General features: G+C 40.3%; 2 protein-coding genes and 2 long non-coding RNA genes across 5 annotated transcripts; 2 read left to right on the top strand and 2 right to left on the bottom strand.

Annotated features, from left to right (window-relative positions):
* The first annotated feature begins 170 nt into the window (after window positions 1-170).
* Window positions 171-4,212, top strand: trim69 (tripartite motif containing 69). Its single transcript, XM_026173954.2, has 6 exons — window positions 171-967; window positions 1,603-1,698; window positions 1,902-2,135; window positions 2,821-2,843; window positions 2,935-3,050; window positions 3,178-4,212. Exons 1-6 carry the CDS (start codon window positions 332-334, stop codon window positions 3,720-3,722), a joined length of 1,650 nt encoding a protein of 549 aa, XP_026029739.1. The 5' UTR covers window positions 171-331; the 3' UTR covers window positions 3,723-4,212.
* On the bottom strand, window positions 3,779-26,102 carry LOC113025792 (bone morphogenetic protein 1-like). Of its 2 annotated transcripts, none has more exons than XM_026173953.2 (20): window positions 24,881-26,102; window positions 20,815-20,916; window positions 20,553-20,702; window positions 20,111-20,228; window positions 19,594-19,772; window positions 19,376-19,481; window positions 18,359-18,483; window positions 16,516-16,631; window positions 13,848-13,950; window positions 13,652-13,768; window positions 13,387-13,532; window positions 12,805-13,000; window positions 12,577-12,702; window positions 10,233-10,393; window positions 9,868-10,048; window positions 8,151-8,276; window positions 7,641-7,768; window positions 7,351-7,564; window positions 6,324-6,574; window positions 3,779-6,233 (listed from the first exon to the last, which is right to left on the bottom strand). In XM_026173953.2, exons 1-20 carry the CDS (start codon window positions 25,005-25,007, stop codon window positions 6,099-6,101), a joined length of 2,907 nt encoding a protein of 968 aa, XP_026029738.2. In that variant the 5' UTR covers window positions 25,008-26,102; the 3' UTR covers window positions 3,779-6,098. The 2 variants fall into 2 exon arrangements, with proteins under 2 accessions (XP_026029738.2, XP_026029737.2); XM_026173952.2 differs by having other exon boundaries at window positions 10,233-10,396; window positions 24,881-26,101.
* Window positions 9,002-9,709, bottom strand: LOC145430033 (uncharacterized). The gene is made up of 2 exons (XR_013910410.1): window positions 9,464-9,709; window positions 9,002-9,378 (listed from the first exon to the last, which is right to left on the bottom strand). It is a non-coding gene; the product is annotated as an uncharacterized LOC145430033 (long non-coding RNA).
* Window positions 9,326-9,771, top strand: LOC145430032 (uncharacterized). Its single transcript, XR_013910409.1, has 2 exons — window positions 9,326-9,467; window positions 9,551-9,771. It is a non-coding gene; the product is annotated as an uncharacterized LOC145430032 (long non-coding RNA).
* Window positions 26,103-26,174: the final 72 nt, after the last annotated feature.

The following is a 26,174-nucleotide window of genomic DNA, read 5'->3' as shown; positions in this document are numbered from 1 at the left end:
TTAATTATTCTTAGAGCAGATTAAGAGTTTAGTGAAGTCGGACTTTACTTGCGCAGACTTTACTAAACAAACATGCAAAGGAAAGAATATCCATGGTCCGCCTCAATTTCCTGACTGACGTCAGTCTAAGGGGGAAAGGGGGGCCTCTGAGATCCCCTCACTATCTGATCTGCATGTGAGAGGCTCATGCTGCCTCTGCACCACCCCCTTGTTTTCCCCACAGCAACAGGAAAGCTGGAGGCCAAAGAGAGCGGCCACACTCTGTAGGAGAGGAAGGACTCAGAAGTCCAGCAGTACAGTAAGAACAAAGAAGGACACTAAAGGCAAAGGAATGAGCAAGAATCAGAAAGAAGTGAAGAAAATCCAGTCAGTCTATCTGCAGAACCTGGAGAAAGTGAACCAGGGGATAAAGCCGGACAAAAAAAGTTGGAAACCTAAAGAAGGAGACTTTGCTGTGCAAACAGCAATGGAAAAGCCGCGGCAGCCTCCCATAGCTGGAAAAGTGGCTAAAAGCTCGGCTCACCGAATCAGCAGAGACCTGACTTGCTCCATCTGTTTGGATCTTTTCAAGCAGCCGGTATCCTTGCCCTGTGATCACACCTTTTGCCAGGGTTGCATTGAGGGTTACTGGGCAGGGCCACGGGGCACCGGGCAAGGTGGAGCCGGCTCCTGCCCTCAGTGCAGGAAGGTGTATCCCGGACCGAGCTACAGACCCAACCGTATAGTGGCCAACATAGTGGAGAGTTACTGTCAGGGTCTGGAGGAGAGCGGGACTGGACCCTGCCTGCCAGATGCCGGGGTGCCAGAGAGGGCTCCTGCACCGGTTGCACGCTGTAGCCGACACAGGGAGGAGCTGAAACTGTACTGTGAGGAGGACCAGGAGCTGGTGTGTCTGGTGTGTGGCATCTCCCAGGAGCACAGAAGTCACACCATGGTGTGTGTCCAGGAGGCAGAACAGAAGTATAGGGTGAGTTAAGCTTTAATGAAGTGCCTGTCAGCAGTTAAACGTTCAGCAGGGAAGTCAATATCACTGTTAATGGGGTTTAAACTGTTTTTGCTTTTATAGTTTTAGACTTGGCTGCATATTTTCCAAAAACAACTTCTTCTGGTATTGCAAACATGGATCCTCTTGTGTTGTTCATCAGTGTGGAGTCTCCCAGGTTAGGCTTAAAGCAAAAGTAAGCTCAAATTTATCACGCTTCCCATTGTGTTTTCAACAAATCACCCTGGACAAGACATTGACTTTGAGGGAGTCAGTATGTTTTGACGGGCTGCACAGTGGTGAGGCGGTTAGCACTGGTGCCTCAGAGTGAGAAGGTCTGGGGTTTGAATCCACCATCGTTTGCACGTTCTCCCTTTGAATGCGTGAATTCTCTCAAAGTACTGCCTTCCTGCCACAGTCCAAAGACATAGACAGGTGTGAATGTGAGTGTGAATGGTTGTCTCTGTGTTAGCTCTGCAGCAGATTGGCCATCTGTCCAGGGTGTACCCCGCCTCTCGCAGCTGGGATAGGCTAAAGCCCCCTGTGACCCTGAATTGGCTAAGCAGAAGAGAATGGATGGTTAAACAAAATGCTTTGATTTTGTGTTTCTGCCCTGACAGGCATCTCTGCACAGCTCAATGGACTCTTTAAAAGCTGAGCTCAACATAGCGCTGCAGTGTGACAGAGAAGCTGAAGACGAGGTCAAGAAGCTGAAGGTGAGAGGAAACACATCGGAATCAAAACCTCGCCACTGCGCATGCTACAATCACTATAAATATCCAGACTGACCCACTCGACCCACAGTTTCCTGTCTCATTCCCCTCATGGATTTCTACTGCTTTTGTGTATGTGCGCACAGACTGTTGTGCTTTTTGAAATAGACCGTCGCTCCCAGTAACAATGTGCATCTCCCACTCAGGAGCACACCGCTGATCTGAAGCAGCGCATCGAAGCCCAGTTCAGCGACCTGCACCAGTTCCTCTACCAGGAGGAGAAACTGCTGCAGGTGAAGCTGAAGACGGAGGAGCGAAGAGAGCTGATTCGCCTGGACGAGCACAAGGCCCTGCTGTGCGTGGAGATCTCGCGTCTGCAGAGGGCCGTCCATGAGATAGAGGACAAACTAAAAGAGCAGGACCCATTCACTCTGCTCCGGGTACGCTTAGCCTGTTTGTACATACAGCACAGTTCATCTGGAAGTTATTACCAGGATGATGAGTCAGCTCTGGGGATGATTAAGCCAAAAAATGCTGAACTCTTGATTTTAAATATGTTTTCAAAACATTTGTATCACTGTTTTAAAAGAAATGGAATCAGAAGCACAATATTTGGGAAGAAAATGAGGTGTTTTTCAATCTATTATGTAGCAGACATACATTTTTGTGCCAACAGGTTAAACAGGGTCCAACGTCAACATTCAAGATATAACTGAGCTGGGTGTGACCGCCTCGGCTTTCCTGTTAAGTCTGCAGAGTGGTCTTAGCAAGACGGTCGATTTGATTACATCATTATGAAAAAACTTCAAGGGTAAAGCGTGATAAATAACAACAACACTGTTGTAGTTTTTTGCCCAAACAAATATTTATGAGCTTAGACAGGATTCATGCCAACGACCTCAGTCGCTGAGCTCTAGAAAAATGAGTTCAGTTCAGGCACCGGGCCATACTCAGGCCAAGGCAGTGGGAATTTCCCCCGGCCACAGGGAGATCCCGCAGGGTGGGATAATGTGAGGTCAGACACTGATGTAATGTGGAAAAAGCTCTCTCTTCTTTCAAATACAGCAAAACTAATTACAGTCTTTTTGTCTCTTTTCCTGTGTTTATTCCCATGTCTCATTTCAGAGCATCAAAGCACTTCTCCAGAGGTGAGCGTGGGAAAGAGGCCGAATATTTTGTCCTTGAAAGGCTCTGTTTTTGTTCTTTGGTTTCATTGTTTGACTTTGCTTTCGTTGACAGGCCTCCACTTAAGTTTGAGAAACCCGTGTTTACACCGCCCAGTCTGTGTGAGGGCCGGTTTGCAGGGCCCCTACAGTACAGAGTGTGGAAATCTATGAAAGGAAGCATCTATCCAGGTACTTAAAAGTGACACTCAGACTCCTGAATCACTGCACTGCTCAGAAACCATCATCAAAATATCCAGCAAAGAAACATCTTTAGCCTTAAACTTCCTCTCTTGCCTTTGCTTTCTCCTCTTTTTAGTTCCAGCTTCCATTACATTTAACTCCAGCACGGCCAACCCCTGGCTCAGTCTGACTTCCTCCCTCACCTGCGTTCGATACCAGAACTTTAACCACACTGTGGAGGACAATCCCAACAGGTTTAATGCCGCCCTGTCACTGCTGGGTAGCCAGGGCTTCACCCATGGGCGTCACTACTGGGAGATTGAGGTCTACAGCAGCACAGTCTGGACTGTGGGGGTAGCCCGGGAGTCGGTACCCAGAAAGGGAGTCATCAAAGCCCTTCCAGCTAACGGCTTCTGGACTATCTCTCTCTCTTATGGGATTCAGTACATGGCAGGTACGTCCCCTCCAACTGTCCTGTCACTGGAGGAGCCACTGGCCAGGATCGGTGTGTACGTGGACTACAAGAGGGGCCTGGTGTCCTTCTACAATGCAGAGAGCATGACACACCTGTACACCTTCAGGGAGACCTTCACTGAAACACTGTATCCTTATTTCAACTTGGGCTTCCTGGACAAAGTGCATGAAAATGAGCCTCTCAAAGTTTTCTTGCCAAAGATTTAACTGCTGTGAAAAAAAAAGAAGACAAAGGGTCAAACAGTTACCGAAAATGACTAGATATGCAAAAAAAACACATGTGAATAAAAAAGGTTCCTACTGTACAGATTTGAAACTGTGCAAATGCACTGTGCAGTTTATCTCATCAGAAATCAGAAACACGTGCATCTAAGCTTTGCTGAGTTTGCAGACTATGAATCTACTGTCAACCATTTCATTTCAGAGAAGCTGTGCTTCGGTGAAGAATGTGAAACTGTCTGGTTATCTGACTGTAGTGACATTATTGTAATGTGCTGTTATGTAATCTTCTTTATGCATGATTCATTAATTCATTCAGTACTTTGTTTTTTACTCTGTAAATAACTGACATCCTGAATTATACTGGAGTCACAAGACTTGATGATGTGATGCATTCAAGGACCATGGAGAAACTTTTTATTTCATCATAGCAAACATTAGGTTTGCACATACTTAAATAAAAATCAATTTAAATCGCCTTTTTGTATGTGTGCACATTTTTGTAACTGAGAAATCTTTGCACATATTGATCAAAAGCCTGCTACACTAAATGTGTGGTACCAAAGACGTAAAAAGATGTCCGTAATTATATGCACAAGTGTGTTATTTCCAGTATTAAAATGAACAGAACACCTCCATGATCAAACTCCTTAATTCTGCTTTCTATGACTACCTTATGGTACCCTTAAGAGTTCATTAATTAATTTATTCAACCACTTGCAGCGCTATGAATAAATGTTTTACACTAGGGGGTCACAAGCAAAGAACTGAAATGAACACGTTTGCAGCCTGGAACAAAAAACTGTCCCTTTAATGATGATTGATTGTGCAGGGGGGACAAAATGAAAATAAATAAATAAATAAATAAACAAATAACTAAAACATGGCCATTGTCACTGCCAGGTCACTGCCATTTGCTTTAGGCTTCATTTTGAAACCATAATGTTAGCATTATGTTAATGGCCATGTTGCTGTTTTGGAGCAAGAATGTCATATTTGGATTAGTAGGTGGATGCTTGGTTAACAAACTGGATTCATAGATTGTACATGTGCAATCCACACATATATTTCCAAATAAGTTCTAAGTAACTTCAGCACCAATTTGGCCTCTGTGCTGTAAACATGATTCTTGCTTTTGGATGCAGCTTCAAGTGGCTGGTCGAAGAACTGCAGTGTCTTGCTCTTTCAAGTAGGTTTAATTTTATGTGACTGTGTGTCTCCGCAATACACTCAGTTCACCCAATTAGCGAGATTAGATCTGGCTCAGAAAACAAAAGGGGGGCATTAAGTCCCAAATAATCAGAGCAAAGCAGAGAAAGATTGTAGCCAAGAGAAAAATATGTGAAATCGATTTTGATTTAAAAGATGTCAGGCATGGCACAGGTGTGCAGAGGGTTTTTCGTACTAAACTACAAACAAAGCTGGATGCTACTTGTGAAAACATCTTTGCAGTCATAGATGGGAAACCATGAAAAGGCTCATCAAGGTGCAGACGTACACACATCTCTCAGTAATTTGAAATTGGGAAAGAAAGTTAGTTGGTTGATTCACCATCAGCTTTCATAAACGGAACTTTGTTCACAACAAAAATCAAACATTTGTCCAAGACATTAGCGTCGTCTCCGCACGCTCAGCATCAGTGATAATGCAGCTGTAACCACACGCAGCAGCTGATAATTTGCATGCATTTATGCCAAGTTCAGCAAAGGAAAAACTTCCCGATTAACAAGTAGTCCAGGAGTTTAAGGAATCGTTTTTGATCGGGTGAAAAAAACCTTAACTGCTGTGAAGCAACAACAAGAAGCTGTAGAGGATGGCTGACATACAAACTCAAAAACTAAACTAATTTAAAGCAAAGCCAGATAAGAATATAATCTTAAATAAGAGATTAGGTATGAGTCAAGAATACAGTTTTGCTGATTTCCATACATATTAAGTTAATTTATCAAGTAATATAATACACGAAACTGCACTACATCCAACAGAAGTGATGAAGGTTTCAACCTCAGAGAGAAAAAAGTGACACAGTGGAAATTATGATTAAAATAAAAAGGCAAACTATTATCACAATATATACATTTTACATTTTAAAACAGCGCTCCAATCAGCTCATTACAAGTGGTGCGATTGTATATTTATATATGAAATCATTCAAACTGTTACGGTACAGGGCTATATGATGATGAAGAGTGAAGATGTAATGTCTCTGCATGGCTTCAGTCTGTCTAACAGAAGTCAATGTAAAGCGTTTGGGCTGTTGTTTGTGGTATCAACCCGTGCATTCACTCCTCGCCAGGAAATGGGTGTGACCAACCAAATGCTAGGGGTGAAGTCTCCATTTAGGTTTGGGGAAGGTTTGGAAAGTCACTTGCTTACGTGTAATGTGTCCTGGAACTTTGTGCTTATGTAGCGTACATGAAAGCCTTTTTTATTGATGCTGTCATCCGAGTGAAATTTTAGAACAATGGAGTCTCCAGCTGAGTACACGTCCTCTGGGGCCTGAGGAAAAGCAACCGATACAGACAAGTAAATAAACAAATAAATAAAAAATAGAAATTAGTGAGCGAGACTGATTTTATTCAGCCCTACCCCAGATCCGCAGTATCGTCCCAGCCTGGGAGACTTGGTGTCAGCGCCGTCATATAGCTCCACATAATCGTACCCGCAGTCAGCCTCCTCTTCAATTTCAAACACTTGGAAGATGATCTCGACACCGTAACCCTTCTCAGCAGTTACCACCCACAAACAGTCAGAGCCTCCAGGGTAGTTGTTATCTCCAAACTGGGCATGGGAGTACAGATCTTTTGTCTTGACCTCTGCTTTAAAGCTTCCTCCACATTCTGAGAATCCACAACCACAAAATTAGAGGGTCAAAAAGAGGAACTCATAAAAGTTAGGAAGGAATGCAGCTGAATTGTGACATTTTTGAGCTTTTATTCTGTCTTCAAAACACCATTTTACTCTATTTTTGCTTGGGGTTTTTTCTTCTTTTTCAGCAGAGCAGTATTTTATAGTCTGTTTACTACAGTGGCCCTGAGATGCAAAACAACTTAAGAAAACACAGACAAACAGAAAACACTGTAAAAGCAATCAAAACACAAAATAAGTTGAAGAAAATCTTACAAAACATAAGGTGAATTGAATAAAATACAAAGGAAACTGAACAAAGCAAAATAGAAGCTGAATAAAACACAATAGAAGTTGACTAGAACACAAAGACAACTGAAAAAAACAAAATCTCTCAAAACACAATGGAAGTTGGAAATGGAAACTGAATCCAACACAAAGGATTCAAAGATTCAAGTGTTTTTGAGGAGACATTAACAGCTGTGGAGCTGATGGAGACCAAAACATGGGAAGGCTTTCACTGAGACGTGTTCAAAGGATTCATGGAGTGTTATGATTCATATAACACCGTACACACATGTTTGCTGTTAGCAAAGCAACTGTTAGCTTGTCACTTCTGCAGCTGTTCACTCACATTGGTGTTTTTCCAAAAACGCGTTTGTGTTTGTTATCGTGTTTTTTCTGTTGTCCTTTATTTAACCTTTGTTGTGTTTTCAGTGCTTTTGTAGCATTTTTCTATTTGCGTTTTGTGCCACTGTAGTTTGCTCACCTGCTCTGTACGAAGCCTCAAACCCTCTCTTCTGCACAGAGTTGTCGGAGAAGAAACGCAGGAACATTTTGTTGGCGCTGGAGATGACCGGAGAAGGTTTTTTGCTGCCACAAAAGCGTCCCAGAGTCGCGGCGCGATTGTCTCTTCCGTCATAAATCTCCAGATGATCATAAGCGCACTCCAGATGAGCCTCCATGTCGACCTCATTAAAAATCTGGAAATTGTTTCGAGTTAAACTTAAAACGATATAAATGGTTTTGAACAGTTTTAATTTTGGCATCGTGACATACGAGTTTGATTCGATGGCCCGGGGTTGTAGAAAGAGACCAGGTGCAAGCCTTCTTGCTGGGATATTTGTCAGGCCAGTTGGGGCTGGCGATGGTGCCGGACACACTGTTTATCACATGATCACATCCCGCTGTAAAAAAAATAAACAAAAACAAAGCAGGATGCAAAACAATGACAGCTGCACATCATTTCCTTTTCTCCAGCACAAGCATCCTCTGAGGTCATGCTGTGGAAAACAGGCCGAACATATTAACTGTCAAAATGAAAGCAAAACTAAAGCTGCCCTTAAGCAATCCTACTTTCCCACTCAGGCTATTAATAAATAGTCCTAAGGTCAAACTTTTGTCTGTAAATATGCAGCAGCTGGTAAAGGGTGTGTTCCCTCTAGGAGACTACTTCATCTTTAGATAGTAAGTGAATCACAAACGATAGCTTCATGTGTCCACTAGAGAAAAGTAAGGATATATAAGGCCATACATCACACTGATGAGTGAAGAGTGGACATACTGCACCTTCCTTGCAGTCATGCCTGTTGTCGTGCAGCATGAAGCCCCTGCGGCACTGACAGCTGTAGCTCCCGAAGGTGTTTACACATTCATGCTGGCAGCCTCCATTACCTTTGGAGCACTCATCTATATCTGCGGACATAGAATAGAGTAGAATAGAATACAATAGAAACTTTATTGTCACTAGCAACAAATTCCAGTGACAAACAGTAACATTGAGATATTGTAGAAGTAATTTGTAATTTTGCTTTTTATTTTGACACTACTACACATAGTATATATCATTTATAAGGATTTGACTGATGTAAAAATAATTCCCAAAAGTTATATAGAGCTTGCTGATCCTGGTACTCTAGGCAGTTTACATAATACATTTCAGAATAATCTGAAATAATCAGAATAGAATTTTTCCCACACTCTAATGTGTGAAAGCAGGCATCAGAACTTATTGGGTCAGACTGAGATTAAGCCTTTCCTCAAGAAGGAAATGTCTGCTACATTAGGCACAGGATTTTAGGATTACATGGCTGCTAGAAATCATACATTGTCGTACTGTACAGAGTTTTAACGTGCTTTTTAGTGTTGCTGAGGAAAAGTAAATAACTTCAGGTAGCTGTTTATCTGATGATATTGCATAAAAACATGTAATCTGATCATTAGCCAGACTTTAAAAGGGGAACTATTATGATCATTTTCAGTTCCATATTCTGGAAAATCTTTAGATTTTGATTGTATTATGATTTAAGCCGTACAGTCCAATGGTGAGTAAATGCACCAAATGTTTTTTTCTAATGTGCACAAACTTGTCTGTGTTCTGAATCACAATAAAGTAGCTATTCTATTCTGTTCTATTGAAATTTTGTGCTTTGATTTTATTGTTATATTATTTGACTAGCTTGATTAAAGGGGCAAAAATAAAGAACTGTAAAAGAAGAGAAAATCCTCAGATTTTGATGTGAATAATAAAAATACACAAGAGGAAGAATGTGTTTACACACGAAGACTAAGCATTCTGGGTAAGGTTGTGTAAGATTATATCTCTGTGATAATTTATATCTCATTGTGAAGTCAGCGGACTGCATCTTTCTGGTTTTGCCGTTTTCCCTGCACCATACTGTTATTGTCACGGTCCAGCAGATCCGCCTGAGAAATTCTGTGTTGTTTTCTCTTTTTTCTCTCTCCCTCTGTCGCCTGGGCGGAGTTCATTGTGGGCTCCCGCCTTTGGCCTACATACCTGTGAGATGAACACCTGCGTCTCATTAACTGGCCTCTACTAAAGGGAAGAAGCAAGACTGCTCTTCGCTGGCTCGATGCTTGACCTGTGTTAGTGAAATCCTGGCTAGGACACTGCAGTCTAGTTCCTGTGGTTTTGCTTCTTGCATTAACGCATTGTTTCCTGTGTACAGACACCGTGGACCTGCCCTTGTTGCCTACAGAGATTCTGGTGCGAGAGAGGAGTGAGAGACTGGTGAGACACCAAGAGAGACTGAAGAGGAGTGAGAGTGTTCCCCTGCTTTTCCCTGTGGATTCCCTGGAGCCCTGATCCCCGCACCCTTGTATATAGCACTTTGTCACTGTTGCACATTTCACCTGGTGTTTGTGAATAAACCCTCTGTTCTTCCTTTGAGCCAAGGAGTCCTGTGTTTGAGTCCCTCCAGTTACCATAACAGATACATTTACTCTGCAGTTCCTTCTATGCTTCCTAAATCATCAGTCAACTCACCAGAGAAGAAATGAGCCTTGAAGCCTCTCTTGGAGACGGTGTTATCAGACTTAAACTCAATTCTCATGTTGTTCTGCTGGGAGGTGATGACCTCTGGTTTCTCTGCTCCACAGAATTTGCCGTGAAGCTTTGAGTCTGAGCTCAACCCACTGCGCACTTCCACAAAGTCATATTTACACACCTGATGGGAAACACACAGAAATGATCCCTGTTAATAAATGTAATGATGTACATCATTCACTTGATGTATTTTTTACAGATATATTTTAGCACGAGAGATTTTTATCAGGTATTTATTCCTGCTGAATGCTCTTTAACCATGTGTACAAGCACTTTCCTAGCAAATCACAAAAACCCCCACTAACATCATTTCCTTCGGTTTCAAACACATCAAACACCAGGGTGATGCGATACTGAATGGGTGCCACTAGCTGCCAGACACAGTTCTTGTTGGGTGGGTACTCTTTGGGCCAGCCGGGGGTGATGATGGAGCCATTCAGCATGGTGATGAATCCACCACAGGCAGCTGCTGGTGGGGCAAAAACACAGATTTAAGTGGTAAAAGTAAAAAAAACAAAAAACAAAACAAAACCCCAAATTCCCAGAAACAACAAAAGAAAACAAAAACAAAATTTGAAACTGAATGTTATTTTAAAAATAATCTAAATAATTAAACTGATGGATTTGAAATTGTGGTACTGGAAATAGAAAAAGACATCCTTAAATTTAACACCATTAGTTAGATTATTTGTTATTTTTTTTAAAATGAGAGTAAACGTCAGCTCCTACTGCTATTTGTGTCTGCAAACACTTTTAAAACGATGAATCAAGATCTAAGTTCTTTGTGAAGATACAACAGGGGAGCGCTGCCCTCATGTGGTAGAAACAGGAAGCTTCCTTGGAATCAAGACTCAACAAGGTAAAAATCTCATTCTAGTAACACCTGCGAGTCCCAAATACTCAGGATTATTATCAGAAATCATATATATCTGGCCTATATAACTTTAGGTTTCCATCTATCTATTTATAGCACAGGGAAAAAGCTGTGGGATTTAACTGTAGGCATAATAGAGCTGACAGCTTAGGCGCACTACTGTAAAATTAAGCATGACATGGCAGAAATTCTAAACTACAGAATTTACAAACAGATTTGTCAGCTGCACAATAACAATGTGAATCTGCCGTTTCACCACATCTGAAAGGTGGTGTATTGGACCGGTCACTGTGAAGGCCATTTGACTACAGTGAAGTCACTGTCCTGGCCAAGAAGCCGTTCTGAGATCATCTGAGCTTTGTGACATTATACTGTTGGAAGCAGTCATCACACACTGGACTCATTTGTTAACCAGAGACTGTTTTACGAGGTGGTTTAAATATCTTTTATTTTGAAAATCTGAACCCTTACCTAAACTCAACTTTATTATGTGTCTTGATTCTCCCTCTAAAGTCAGTACCTGCAGGGATTATGGAATTATTATTGTGCACATGTGTGTTTCCCATAGTGAGTGGGGCCTCTCTAAACATCAGTATCCAAGAAAATATGACATGAGGTAGCTTCATAAATAATGAATTTCTCATATAAACTATTAGAATTATTATTATTATGCTGTGGGGCTTTAGGTTTTACAAAATACAAAAAGGTCTCAGCCGCTGAGCTCTTTAAAGGGCCACTTTATCCAAAAGACCAGAGCTACATATACAAGAGATGCTGTCAGGCTTCAAATTTATGCATCATTCCCCTCCAAAGCTAACGACCCAGTGTTTTAACCCCTAAGACACCTCATCAACCTCATCAGTGCAGGTTGGAATTTCCATCTTTCTTTTCTGAATCATCAGTCACCATTTGTATTAATTTTTCACAGCAGTGAACTAGGGAAGCTATAGCCTAGTATATTTATATACATATTAATATACTACACTATAATAATAAATAAAGTATAGAATAGTGTAGTGTAAAATAAATAAATAGTGTTTAGTTTACAACATGAAACTTGCATGAAGTGTTTCCATGGTGACCTGCAGAGACATACAGCAACAACACTTCAGCAGAGTCACTGATGGAGGCAGAGGAATCTGCAAAGTTTTTGTTTTTTCTATAGTTTAAGGATTTAAAGAAGTTGGTGTATTTTAAAAGCTTAGAAACTGAGAGTCAAGTTAGTCAAGAGTAAATTCTTATTTCTTCGACAAGTGTCGGGCAACTACACGGCCATGCACATCTGCTACCATCTTCAAGGCTACAAGACTCAGATAAGACCCACTATTCATCCAAGCCAAAGCTAACATTAAATATCTGGTAAATTCTGATAAACCGAGAGTGGTCATGCTTAAATGTTAAATGCTTGCTGCTTGCTGGTTATTTTTACTTATTTGGACCATTCTCTGTAAATACTAAAGATGGATGTGTGGGAAAATCACAGAAAATCACTAGGAACAGTCCGTCTGATAAGTTCAGCGTCACATTTCTTCCCAATTCTGATGCTCAAGTTTGAACTTCAGCAGATCATTTGACCATTTCTTCATGCCTAAATATACTGTCTTGCTGACATGTTTCGATGATTTGATATTTGGTTAATGAGCAGTTAAAGGTGTACATAGTGAGTATATATCATGTAGAGGGAATATACTCGTCAGAGTGTACTTCATATCGTGAAGCAGTGGCATTCTGAAGTTGACAGTAATTTAATATGAGCAGTCAGGCTGTAAACTCACTCTCACAGGTGTGTTTGTCAGCTGCCAGCTCATACCCCGGGTCACAAGCACATCTGTAGCTACCCAGTGTGTTCAGACAGCGCTGCTTGCAATTACCATTGTCAGGTCTGGAGCACTCATCCATCTCTAACAAAAGGAAATGGCAATTACTAGTTTTCTGTGCCAGACAAATGCATCAAACAGGTCTCACTGCCGCCAGATTGTTTGCTGCTAAAATGACCTTCTGACCTTTAAAAAAGTTGGCCGCAAACCCAGCTTTGTTAACCGATCCGTCAGATGCAAACTTGAGCCAGAGCTGGTTGGAGGTGCTTTTGATGTCGTCTGGTTTGTCGTACCCGCAGAAACGTCCGAGCAGCGGGCTGCTCTCTGAAGCGCCGTCTCTCACTTCCACGTAGTCGTAGGTACAACTGTCGTGTTTCTCAATCTGCACAGCGCGGACACAAAAGTCTGCTAATAGACATTACAGCAGAGGATTGTGAAGTCTGTCCAAAGCGTCATCCTCGCCATCCACAAACAATAAAAGTGAGATGTTTTTTTTCTGCTGACACTCTGTAGACTTTTCAAAGTTTAAAAAAGTTGCTATAGTACTATAGTATAGTAGGTAATTATTTAACAAGTTTAATAAAACAAGTTCCAACATAGCAGCACATTAAAATCTTTGCAAATTAGCTAAGACTGTTTTAAATCTTTCCAGGTTGGCCATTCCTCTCTATATGCCAACTGCACCATTCACTGCAGGGACCACCTTTTAATTTTATTTGCTAGCACGTTGCCAGAATGCAGGAATAACAACAAAAGAGGTAATTTTACCTCAAATGACTGAAAGGAGAGGCCAACATTAAACCCCTCTGCCACTGTGATTTTCCACACACACTCTTTGTTGGACTGGTATTCATCAGGATAATTAGGCGACTGGATCTGGCCGCTCTCCCGCTTCACCTCTCCTCCACAGATGGCTGCACAGGAGGTGAGAAGTGACATAAGCACCAGTTGATTACAGTCACAGACTTGCTTTCATATGGCCAAATTCACATCTGTACCAAAAGGAGATGCATGGGAAAACTGAGCATTGTACCTTCATAAACAGCTGAAAATCCTTTGCCCACCCAGCTGCTGCTGCTCCTGAATTCAATCCACAGTCGGCTGTCGGTCGAGATAATCTGAGCTGGAAGTGTGTCTCCACAAAAGCGCCCTGCAAAAGTGCAAAAAAACCCCAAACTGTCATTTCTTCTCGGTAAGAACTTCACATTAGAGACGCAAGTAAAACAGACCTTTTAGAGGAGCCTTCCTCCAGAAGCCGTCCCGGACTTCGACATGGTCGTACCAGCACAAGTGACTCCTGAAGAGGTCCATGGACGTAAAATTGAGAACAATCTAAGATGCAGAGGAGACAGAAGGACACCAGGGTGTTAGCAAATGATCTGGCATCAAGATTCGACATCTGTGTCGTCCCAAAAGAGGTAAAAAAGGTGGAAGGTGATACAAATTCATTTGGGTTGTGCTAGAAAAAATCTGCCAAATCAAAATGTGTAATCCGATTACTTTTTTCAGGTAACAAGTAAAGTAAAGGATTACTATTGCAAAAAGGTCATTAGATTACTGTTACTAAAGCACGCTGCATTACTGTGTTACTAAAACTGTGATTTTTTTGCGAGAGTGTCTCATGACAATGATGTAAGTGAGTGCAGATCAACAATGGATAATATATCGAGTGCGGGAGAGAGTATGAGCGTGTAGGGTTTAAAGCGTGGAAGTACTGACCTTACTTTGAGTTTGATTCCGTAAAAAGTGACAAAAACATTAGCGTCTGCTGCACACTACATGGGAAGAAAACTTATTTTTAGAGCAAAAAAACCCCTAAACTTCAGAGTAAGCACCGAGTGCGCTACGACGGGAATGTGAAACTCCCAGATCCTTCCACTGACCGCTACGACACACCTGCACCAGGGCAAACCTCCGCCTGCCCCACTCCTGCTTTACGGTGAAAATAGAGCAACAGGACCGCTGAGTCTTTGATTTTATTTATTTTCTGCTGTCTTATACGTGCATCTATTTGAAAGACTGAGTGTAAACACAACAAACTTTTAATTTATGTGCTGGAATGTGCAGAAAATAGGTTTAAATGTTAAACAATTTTCTTCCAGTCAGAGAATGTTGCATATAATTTAATTTTTGCTTCATGCGTAAAGTTAAAATATTAAAACTAAAAAAACTACTTTCAAAATGAGACTTTTTCATTTGATTACATTTTATATGATGGATTATGCAGAAACAATAGAACTGGGCTGAAAGATCTCTCGCTTTATCACCTATTCAGGTTGTAAATCATCTTTTAAAAAAGTAACTAAGTTACTAATTACTTTTGAAAATAAGTAACCAGTAAAGTAAACTAGCAAGATTACTTTTGGGGGGAAGTAATCAGTAACTAATTACTGATTACTTTTTTCAAGTAACTTGACTAACACTGGTGTTGGCCCTGAGAGGCCAAACGGACTGCAGCTTAAGGAAACACCAGCAATAAGAAAAACGCTGCAAAAGTACACAAAACACAACGTATATATGAAAAATGACAACAGAAATAGGAAAAAACAAAACAGAAATGGAGAAAAACAGATTTCCAAAAGCACAAGGGAAGTGTTTCTGGGGAGACAATAACCCGACGGACCAGTTGCAGGAGCCCAAAACATGGTAGGCATATTTTATCATGATTCATTTAATACTGATGACGGATTTTCAGGCTAATAGTTAGGCTAACACACTTAACTCTCATCTTTTCCTTTCTCACAAAACCGATAGATCCTCCACTTCTTTTAAGTGTCTCCCAGCAAAATTCTTAGCATATTTTGGTTGCAACTGGTCCGTCGGGTTATTGTCCCCCCAGAAACACTTCCCTTGTGCTTTTGGAAATCTGTCTCTTCCTGTTTCTGTTTTTGTTTTTCCTATTTCTGTTTCGTTTTTTCCTATTTCCGTTGTTGTTTTTCCTATTTCCGTTGTGTTTCGTGTGCTTTTGCAGCATTTTTCTTATTGCTGGTGTTTTCTTAAGTTGCAGTACGTTTGGCCTCTCAGGGCCACCGTAGTACGACTCATTGTGGTGACGCCTTGTGAATAAGAGCAACCAAAAGTAGCTATTATATGAATGAAATAACTAGACTGACTTAGCCATATTCACCTCCGCATCCATGTGGCTAAATTAGAAACACCAATCAGCCCAAACAAATGAGAAAAAAACAAAAACATATGTCTTGGTCACTAATTTATTTGAGAAAATTCTTTCAATATTATACATCTGCGATTGGGAAACTTGTTAACTTAGCAGAAGAAGTAAAGATGATGGTTGCAGTCCATGTGCTGTGAATGCTTGCTAACTAATATGGAGCATTAATACAACACTTAATGGACCTCATTTGAACTTTACTCAAGTCCTCCTTGCAGAACAGCTTCGACTGTAATGCGTGCGTTATAGTTTCTGCATCTGCTGAAGTTCAAGTGGCATGAATTTCTTCTTCAGATGGCGAGGCTCCGCGCAGATGTCTGCATGCCTGCCAAGTTTTCCCACGCTAAGTTTTTCCTTATGACTTGAGGAGTCACTTGAAGAAACTACATAACAATCCACTAACTACTCATGGGCTCTTATGCATAAATAAGCATAAATAAGAATGACTGCTCGTTTGTGGTATCTGCAGCTATCTGTGTCTGTATTCCCTGGAAAGATGTTAGTGGATTTCCTCACATTAACTGCTAACATCAGGGCTTTGAATTGGCAGTTTGAAAAATAAATTATGATTCTATGATGTGTTTAAGATCATTATCTTGTTGCACTACCACTTTATCTTTTGATTTAGCTCATGATCACTATGGATAAAGACTTTATAAATTCATTAGGTGAGTAACCATGCTGATCATGCCCTTATGGAGCTAATGCATCCACATATTGAGTACCTTTTCTCCAGGAGTGACAGAAATCCTCCAGACACAGTGGGTGTATGCCGAGTATCCGTTAGGGAAACCAGGGGAAGAGAAGTTTCCACAACTGTCCTGCAGACTTTCCCCACATTCTGTCACAATAGGAGATTATTTAAAATATATTTAACTAAGAACTGAAAACAGAAAGATGTGAGGAAAGAAACATTGCAAAGCCTTGACTGATCATCTGATTGGTGTTCAGGTAAAAAAAAAACAGTTCACAAAGGACTTCATTTTAGGGAGAAATAATATCATTTTTTAATCAATTTATTTAAACCAGTGATGATTAACTCTCAGTCATGAGTGCCTCACAAGCACAGAATTAGTAGAAATGATAAGTGAGTTCCATGTCTTGCTTCAAATAGGGTGTACAATGGGGATAAAAACATATAGTCTCCTCTGATTTTTAACACATCTTGAATCTATGCAAGACGATTAGGGCCACTGATGAAAAAAGTGGACACACCTTTTTTTTTCTTTTCCAGAATTCTGAGAAAAAAAGTCAGAATTCTGACTGTAACTGCAATCGAGAAATGGAAAGCTGCTCACTCTTCAGGGGAAAAAAGTCGGAATTCTGACTTTTTTTCCTGAGATTAAAGTCTGAATTCTGGAAAAGAAAAAAAAAAGATGTGCCCACTTTTTGTTCCAGTGACTCTAATCATCTTCTGTATGAAACAGTCCATGGTGCATATAATAATAAAAGCACTTTTACTTTTAACCTGTGACAGTAGAGATGAGACTTTTCATTATGCTGCCATCAGGTTGAAACTGCTGTTTCAACTTGAAAACTACCACTAACTAAATAAAACAGAAATGAAAAGGATCCAGGAGTGTTAGAGTTTTTAGGAGTCTTAAACCACATGCCTTACCTATATCAGAATTGCCTAAAGAGTGAGCAGCTTTTCATTTCTCGATTGCAGTTACAGTACGCAACACAGTTGCTGTCTGCACTGTCCTGCAGTTAGAAACCATCAGTGTGAAGAGCGTCTCTAAACAAAACATAAAAGCTACTCTCCAGACTATCCAGCTACGTGGATAGTCTGTTGGCTTTGCAAGTAGCAGCTGCTATAATTGGTTCGATAGAGACGAGGAGCGACACTCCTGTGTGTCTAAAGATCAACCTTAACCTGACCATCGTTCACTGCGTCATTCTCGGCTAGAACATGAGGCCCATGAGTCTGTGAAACATATTAGTGAGCCGAGTAATTTTCACATATTCATTGACGCAGGAACTCCAAAGGTCTGCTGTTGATCTCAGTAAATGGATCAACGGCAGACGTCTGCCTGGAAATGTGGGTAAATGAGTGTGACGCACTCCAGAAGACACTCTGCAAGAAAGCAGATAAAATACGGCATCAAGACTGTTTTCTTAGAAATGTACTGCAGTGAAATATTTATTTATTCTTTCTTTAAACTGACAGCATTTGGTGTTGCTGTATTTTGACAAGATTTCATATTAGATATTGAAGTCGGCACAGCTGTCCAAATAGCATGAAGCGAACGGGGGATTTAATTTTGGCATCTTAAACCGTTTGTGTTGTTGTGTTTGATCGTAGAAGAATTTTATCAAAGAGTAAAATTTTATTATTTCTCCTGAATATGGAGGTTTTTGTTCCATGGTTTTCTGCTCTATTTAATATCAAGCAAGAATTCCTGAACCTTTTTTGTTAACCCTTTGTTTTGTTTGACAAGGGTAGAGGAGTTTTATCTTCAGTTAGACCAGTTACTTTTAAATTAATGAATAATAAAAGTATAAAGGCCACATGGGATTTCATTATATAGTTTGGTGAGTAGCCTCTCTACATCAAATGTAGCTTACTTGCACATTTGTAGAGTTTGCAGGCCTGTGCAATGTCTCCTTTACTGAGCTTGGTCCTCTGCCCAATAGACGGCCTGACTCCATTGACATCATAACGGGGCAAGATTGTGTCTAAGAAGATGCCTCTGTTTCAAAAAAACCACAGCAAAGAATCCAGTGACAACACTTAAAGCCTGAAGAGAAAAAAAAACATCTTCTAACTTCTAACTTTTACTGATGTGCAAGAAGATCTGAGTTTCAGAGGTTTTAAACTGAAGGATCGATGAAATCTACATGATTTTTCTGATGTACCTCCTGTTCAGGACCTTGATTTATTGATTGTGATAATCTTTCACTGAGTTCGGAGCTCCCACCCTGCAGTTCCCATGGTGATGCACCCATGAATGACAAGCATGTGCAAACAGAGCGCTCTGAATGGGGCCTTTCGCCGGTGCCAGCCGGCTCAGTGGAGCCCGCTCCTGAATGCCAGAGTAAAAGGCCACTCCACCCCAAATTGTTTGACAAAGACTGAACTGCCGGGCCTTTTTTTAGCTTGGCATGCCTCCATGACCCAGACCTGCAATGTGGTTATGGGGGTAAAAAACCAAAACACCGAGAAACTGAAAGGGGCAACGACATGCATGGGAGAGAAACAAAAAAGGAGACTAGTGTGGAATCGCTTCTGTAACAATACAGGACAAATCCCCCAGAGGTTTCCTGTGAGGCATGCTAAGCAGAGCTGACTCAAGGGACAAACACCAGGTCAGGGTATAGCCCTGTTAGATAATCAGAAACAAGCTTGGTAACGATGACACGTGGGGCTAGTCAGGCTAGTGTGTTCGCAGTTTGGAGGTAGGCAGAGAAAATCATGAATTTAAGAGATATTTAACTGCCGTAAGAAAGGTTTTTAATTGCCTGTTAATGTAAATATGGTAAAGCTAAAAGTGTAAATGTTCAGAAAAAAACACAAAAACAAAAGAAAAAAACCTTACATTTCTGTTGAGAATATACTAACATGAAGCAAAAAAAGATGCCAACCTGGAAAATGTATTCCTTGCATAATGCATGATGCTGCCAAAGTCGTATACCTCTCCCAGTGAGTCGACCTCCCCTGGTTCCATCTTCAGGAAGTTATACTCCTGCCCTTTTGATGGACAAACAGACAAAGAACTAAATGCAGAGACAAACATCTGCAGCATCAGTATCCATTCCCACATATTTATTTCATCCTCAACGCACGCATGCAGTAAGAGTACCTTGTTGAATGTTGTCTCTGATGATGCTTACATGCTCATCACGGTCCGGACGTGTGTGTTCATGCCAGAAGCCAATCACGTGGCCGAGTTCATGCACAACGATGCCAAACTTATCACAGTTTTTTCCTATAGAGATGGCCTGAGGGCCGCCACCTCTCCTCCCCACATAGGAGCAACACCTGCCGGTCAGCGACACTATTCAGGTCCACATCCTGCTTTTATTCCCCCCCCCCCCCATGTTTTTAACAGGTTAACTATAAAGAGAGGTATATGCCCACTTTTAAAGAAAATATTCAGTCTGAGCTTTCCATCTTTTATATACAGTCTATGGTTTCTGAATAGAAAACAGTGGAAACAATAAATCTGGTCAAATAAATAAATAAATGAATGAATAAGAGCTCCAATAATTTTAGTTTAGATCATTGTGCGGTTTTTTTTCTAAGCCAATAAGCTGAGACAAACACTTCTGTTAAAAAACCGATGACATCATAAAAATGTTGACATGCTCCCAACTTACCCACAAGGTCTGTAAGTGAAAACAATGTAGCTTTCTTCAGTCGCCCTCTCTGTGAACGTTACACAAATGTGTTTCTCCCAGTGACGCATCGCCTGACGGAAAATGGCTCGCTGACTGCCTGAAAGGAAACTCTGAATTAGACGTTGACAGTTTCAGGATGTCCAAGCTGCACATGGCAACAAAGACTCCTTAAAGCAGTGGTTTTTAAATGTTTTTGTGCCCAATGCACACTACAGGGCAAGCCGAAGAGTTCGAGGCCCAGCAAGTCTGCAGAAAATAACCTCTATGCCGTCTGGTATGTTGTCAGTTCTTTTTGGTTGAATTGTCAGGTGGATGCACTGTTAAGCATTACACCTAAAATTCATTTGCTTTTTGATATCCTGCAACCATCCTATCATGGTGAAATCAGATGTAAGACTTATTGTTGTCCACCAAAGCTCACCACTGAAATTTCCGCTGATCACGTAGGGGATGATACCATCAGGCCATACTCGCTCAGGTCTGGCGGTGGCTGCTCTCCTCTGTCGACGGAGGCTGTGTCTGTCAGCAGCCCTCTCACTCCTTCTGTTTTCACTGGAAGTGGAACTGTTAGCTGTAAAAGATAGATAGGACGTTCAGGGGAGTTTGTTTTGATTATGATCCCCTTATTTGCACATTCAGTTTGAATTCCTAACATATTAGTTGGGTTTTCTCTGTTTTGACACCTGAGTTTGTGTGGTTGCTCTGGACAGCGTGCTGTGCATCATCAGCTCCTTTGAATAAGCGGAGGTCGTCTTCATCCAGTGCGATGTCTCCCAAAAAGGCAGCTATGAGGATAAAAGTTCTCCGATAAATTGAAGATATATAACTTTGTGTTAAAGTGACAGGGAGGAGAATTTTAGAAAGCACCTCTTAAAGAGCAGTCGCACAACAACATGAGCATAAAGTCGCTGATATCAAAAGTCTCTGTGTTTTTGTCCTCATTCGATTACATGTTTTTTTAGAGCTGCTATTTCTTCTTGTGGTTTGCTCATGTTCACCTCTTCCTGCTGCCTTATTTTGTCTTTTATGTTTTGACTCTTCTTATTAGTTTGTCCTTCAGTGGGACTTTTATTGGATTGTCTCATCTACTTTAACAAGCTTATTAAAGTCATCTCTTTTTGCAACCTGCCCTTGGCTCACAAACTAAAACATATCTGAGGACTGTTTGTGTCCTTTTAAAGGAAGGAAGGAAGATGTGAACTGAATACATTACAGGACTGTGACCGTGCTGATGCACCATGTCTAACTAAACTAAGTAAACTGCACAAGTGGAAGAAAAACAAAGAGTGGAAGGCCAAAAACCTATCTACAACAGATGAACAGCAACTGAAAGTCATGTCCTTAAGAAATAGGAAAAAACGTCTAGAAAGGCCCTGACAGAGGATCTGAGAGACGCATCTGGCTCATCTACTGTTCACTGAAGCTTCATCAGAAATGGTCTCAGTGGAAGGACGGCTGTCAATAAGCCATTATTAGGAAAGAGAAACAGAAAGGAAAAACTGAGGTATACCAAATTACACAAGAACTAGACTGATGGAGTGATGAATCCAAATTGTTGATTTAAATCATTATCAAGATATATGGAGGAGGTCAGAAGGCGAGGGAACGGTGTGTCCACAGCTGTCTGTAAAACACAGTGGACGCTCTGTCATGGTTTGGAGTTGCATTTTAGTCAGTGGTGATGGAGATCTTGTCAAAATTTGTGGAATTATGAACATAGAAAAATACCACTAGATTCTGATCCGCTATGCAGTATCACCTGTAAAGTGTTTGATAAATTTTTATTAAGGAGACCAATCCACGAGTCTCATGGATTGGTCTCCCCAAAGCCTGGACCTCAACATTACTGATGCAGTGTGGGATCATATTTGATAGAACAGAACAAAGAGCAGCCAAAGAAGAGCTTTGAATGTCCTTCAAGAAGCCTCTAGAACTATTCCTGAAGACTACATAAAGACATTACAAAAAACCTGACTCAAACTCAGACTGTGTTAAAGAATAAAGATGGTCAGAGCAAATATTGAAATTCAAACTTATTAAAATTGCACTCATTTTTTTTTTACCTTATATACTGGCTCTCCATGTATTCTTGCTTCAATAAACCACTACACATATTTTCTATACCACAACATAAAGAAATGAGCATTGGCTCTTTCATCCAGGTCTGTATATAAAATGCTAACAGCAGATAAAATGGACTGAATTTGCACTTTGACACAGAAAACGAGTAAACTCCACAAATTCACAGAGGTAAATGCCCCAGAGGTAGATTTGTAAAGGTCTCATCAACTTTTCTGCAATACCTTAAAAAAAAAACAAAAAAGAAAAAAACAAGTTGCGTCACTACAGGATTTCTTACAAAGTCAGCAGTGCAGCAAACACAGTAGAAGACAAAAGTGGTGAAACAGCTTCAAGATATGGCATAGCTCAGTGTCAGCTGCAGAGAACTGTTAAAGAAGAGTCTGACAGAAAACTGGGCTCTAATAGGCCGTGGGGAAGTGAACAAAGAAACCATAAACTTCTATGCTGAACTACAAGATTAGCTACACAACATCTTCCAGTGGCCAACAAAGGTGAGAGTGAGGAACACAATTAAGGGTTGTAGATAACTTTCAAAACTCAAGGATGACATGAAACGCTCTTTGAAAAATAATATCCGTCATATTGGCCAAGCAGAGCTGCTCACTTGAGTCTTTCCCTCTAAATACCTCATTTAACAGTGTGTGTAACAACCGTTGAAAGTACAAACGAAAAGAGGTAGTGGGCCCTGTGTCAGCCTTTGAAGTAAACTCACTCAAGCAAAGGGTGACTGTAAATGACTGTCACCCCTGCAGTGCGCACCCCATGCTCTGGAGCTTGAGGGATTTCACCACAGTCCAGCTGAGGGTTGTGCTGGCACGGCCTCAGTGACCTCAAGTCTCCAGGCAACTCCCTCAGAGTGGAAGAGTGGTCTGTTTTGAAAGCTTCAGAAGTCACAAGTGAAAAAGGAACCCCAACCTGCTGGAGGCCCAGGATAACCGCAGTGAACTGTTTGTTTTATATATATATATATATATATATATATATATATATATATATATATATATATATATACACTGCCTGGATGTCGGCTTCTGTGGTAAATCCTGATTGATGACCAACCATTCCTGGCTTGTCAGTGCACCAAGTTGATCACAACGATGATCATAATCACATTCATGCATGATGGAGCGCCATGTCACAAGCCAAAAGCGAGTCGAAAGTGCCTCGATAATCATCAAATTAACATTTTCGATCCAATACCAGGAAACTCTCCAGACCAAGAGTTTATGCCTTAGCGAGACCTTAAAAAAGTGGATGGACAAGCAGAAGCTCATATACTGGGGACATCGTGGAGTTTGGATCACCATCAAACAGGATTTTGAGGCTGATATCCAACACGTCGTGGAGAATTGCAGAAGTTATGAAGAAGGGTCAGCATTGTAAATACAGACTCTTTGTAAAAATGTATTTTGTTTAACAATAAAAGTCTTTGAAATTCATAAAATGCTTATGATTGTTCTTCATCATCAAAAGAAGTAAAAATGTAACAAAAAAAACTGAAACGCAAAATCTGTGCCATTGCCTAAACTTTTAGTTATGACAGTACAACCTATTTATATTAAAAACACAGACATGTACCATGTACCACTGCACTTATGTTAATTGAAAGTTATGGTATTGTCTTGACTGCAGGTATTTAAAGTTACTCTTCATTGCATTTAAAAAACAACTACTGTACTTTAACACATTAATTTCAACAGATGCAGTTTCTTGCATCTTGCTCACAATACTCTGTCATTATATTAAGGAAATATGACATTACTTTATTTTGGAGCATGTATTTATTTTAACTCTACCAGAGTGCTAATGTTAATATTACTGTTATTTTACATGACAGACCTTTGAAGTGTAACAAAATTTACACTGTTAAACACTAAAATTGAAAAAATTGAAAATACAGTAATAGTTTTTTTTTAAAGTATAACATGATTAAAAGAACAATTATTTCACTAAATAAATTAATTTGGGGTACATACTGTGCTGTGTCTATAGCATCACTGTCACCTCTACATCTCTTTCTTACAACTGAGTAAAGATAAAAACATGCTTGCTTTACTTTGAAAAAACCCCCACATATTAATAAGTGTAAACAAAAAAATAATTGGTTGAACTTTTTCAGTACAGAAAGTCTACATTTGACTTTAAAAGTAGTCCTTTTTGTAAATACCACTGCAGTTTGCAATGGCACAATCGTTTTGTTTGTCTTTTAAAACTGCATTTACACCATTTTCATGTCGTTTAACAGTTTTTTTTCTTCTTATTAAACTTGATTTAATAGCTTTAGGTTAAAAAAAATCACTTTTAGTTCCAGAGGATGTGAAACATTTACACTTTTTGTATTTAAACATATTGTGTAACATCCTCACAATCGATTAGCTGCTATTCTACATATTTTCAAACAACAATAAAATGTAAAAAATAAAAATATGTAAATATTATTTTTGGACTGAAAATATTTTCCCTGGTTTAAAGTTTATTTACATCCAGTCTTCACACCTATTAAGCTGAGAGCATCATTTTTTCTTCTTTTAAAGGGTTATCCTTTAATAAACATCTAGCTCTTCTCACAGGGATTGGAGCCTTCAAGACTTCGAGCTGTTAGCCAAAAATACACCAATAACACACAACAAGAGAAGGAGGTATCATGTACAGTAATATGGACAGTACCTGCTTTACATGGATCCTTGTAGTCGATTTCGTCCCCGAGGTCAGTAAAAGTTGCGTCCACAGTCTCCCAATCAGCCGCCAGAGGAACGCAAAGACAAACAAACAAAAATCTAGGGACGACTTCCATTGCTTTTGATCAAATATGCAGAGGAGGTAAAGTTTGTAATTGTGCTGCAGTAAGAGAAAAAGGCGCTGAAAAGACTCTCCTGCCCAGCGGCGCTGTTTCCTCACGTCTCCATGCTGCTGCAGTGATTTCGCTGGCATCCAGCCCCGAGCGCACAGCAACGCACACACCCATGCCTCTGAAGCCAGAGAGGTGCTTCACCTGCTGTCAGGTGACTTAGGGGGCTTTACATCGGACGTAAGCGCGGGTAAAATCCGTGTCATTTCTTTCTGTGTTAATAAACATGTTAGAAAGATTTAAAATTAAAGGGCAAAAACACCTATAGCAGGAACACAAAGCTGACATGTAGCCCATCCTGTATTTGTGCACTACAACTGTTTCTCGACAACCTACATCTGTTAAATAAGAGAGACTGGGTCTTGTTTGTGTAACAGAATCCCGATACTGTTTATGCCTCAGAGACTATCACAGGGTGCTGATTCCTGACCCGCTACACCACCTGCAGGCTACAAGGTCCACTCACACGTTAGCTCTGAAATGCGGGAATACTGACTCAGCAGTTAAGAGAGGAGCTGACTCATAACTGAAGCTAAGGGAAATAAAAAAAAAAAGAAAGAAAGAAAGAAAAAAGAAAAAGAAAAAAACGTTTATTTAATTATTTTTTGCCAAAAGACTTACTATCCGTCTTATCTAATTTCCAAAAACAAACGAAAGAACTGTTTATTTATCTATATTTATTTACATAACGTACAGTAAGATTTCCCATCAAAAGAAATTATGAAAGTAATGTGTGATGAGGTTTTGAAACTTTCTGAAAGGTTTACTGTAGTGATACTGATAGAAGGGGACTTCTATCGTGAGTGATTTAACATAAAATAATAATAATAATAATAATAATAATAGTAATAATAATAATAATCTGGCACATTAATCCTGTAAGACACTTAGGAGCAGCTGGAAAAGGCATCCACCTGCTCCAAAAGACTGAGGGATGAGACTGGAAATCAGACCAAGGGCACCTGGTGGAAAGGTGGGAGATGAAATACACTCAAGAAAGCATGTGAAATGATATAAACCAGAGCTTACTAAATATAATAAAATCCAGCAATCATGTTTTTGAAATTCCTACATAACAGAAATATAAAATTCGTTTTTTATTGTTAATGACTG

The sequence above is a fragment of the Astatotilapia calliptera genome, chromosome 7 (assembly GCF_964374335.1).
Source record: "Astatotilapia calliptera chromosome 7, fAstCal68.1, whole genome shotgun sequence".
Taxonomy (NCBI): Eukaryota; Metazoa; Chordata; class Actinopteri; order Cichliformes; family Cichlidae; genus Astatotilapia; species Astatotilapia calliptera.
The sequence above is the reverse complement of the archived record's forward strand: the minus strand, read 5'-3'. Positions and strand labels throughout refer to the sequence as shown.

Excerpts from the sequence above, each read along its gene's own strand:
- trim69 (XM_026173954.2), top strand. The coding sequence starts at position 332 with ATGAGCAAGAATCAGAAAGAAGTGAAGAAAATCCAGTCAGTCTATCTG. Across the intron at positions 2,844-2,934 it reads ATCAAAGCACTTCTCCAGAG|GCCTCCACTTAAGTTTGAGA; the intron begins GTGAGCGTGGGA and ends TTTCGTTGACAG. Across the intron at positions 3,051-3,177 it reads GAAAGGAAGCATCTATCCAG|TTCCAGCTTCCATTACATTT; the intron begins GTACTTAAAAGT and ends TCCTCTTTTTAG.
- LOC113025792 (XM_026173952.2), bottom strand. The coding sequence starts at position 25,007 with ATGGAAGTCGTCCCTAGATTTTTGTTTGTTTGTCTTTGCGTTCCTCTG. Across the intron at positions 18,484-19,375 it reads GCAAGGAATACATTTTCCAG|AGGCATCTTCTTAGACACAA; the intron begins GTTGGCATCTTT and ends TTTTTGAAACAG. Across the intron at positions 13,769-13,847 it reads GAGGAAGGCTCCTCTAAAAG|GGCGCTTTTGTGGAGACACA; the intron begins GTCTGTTTTACT and ends GCACTTTTGCAG.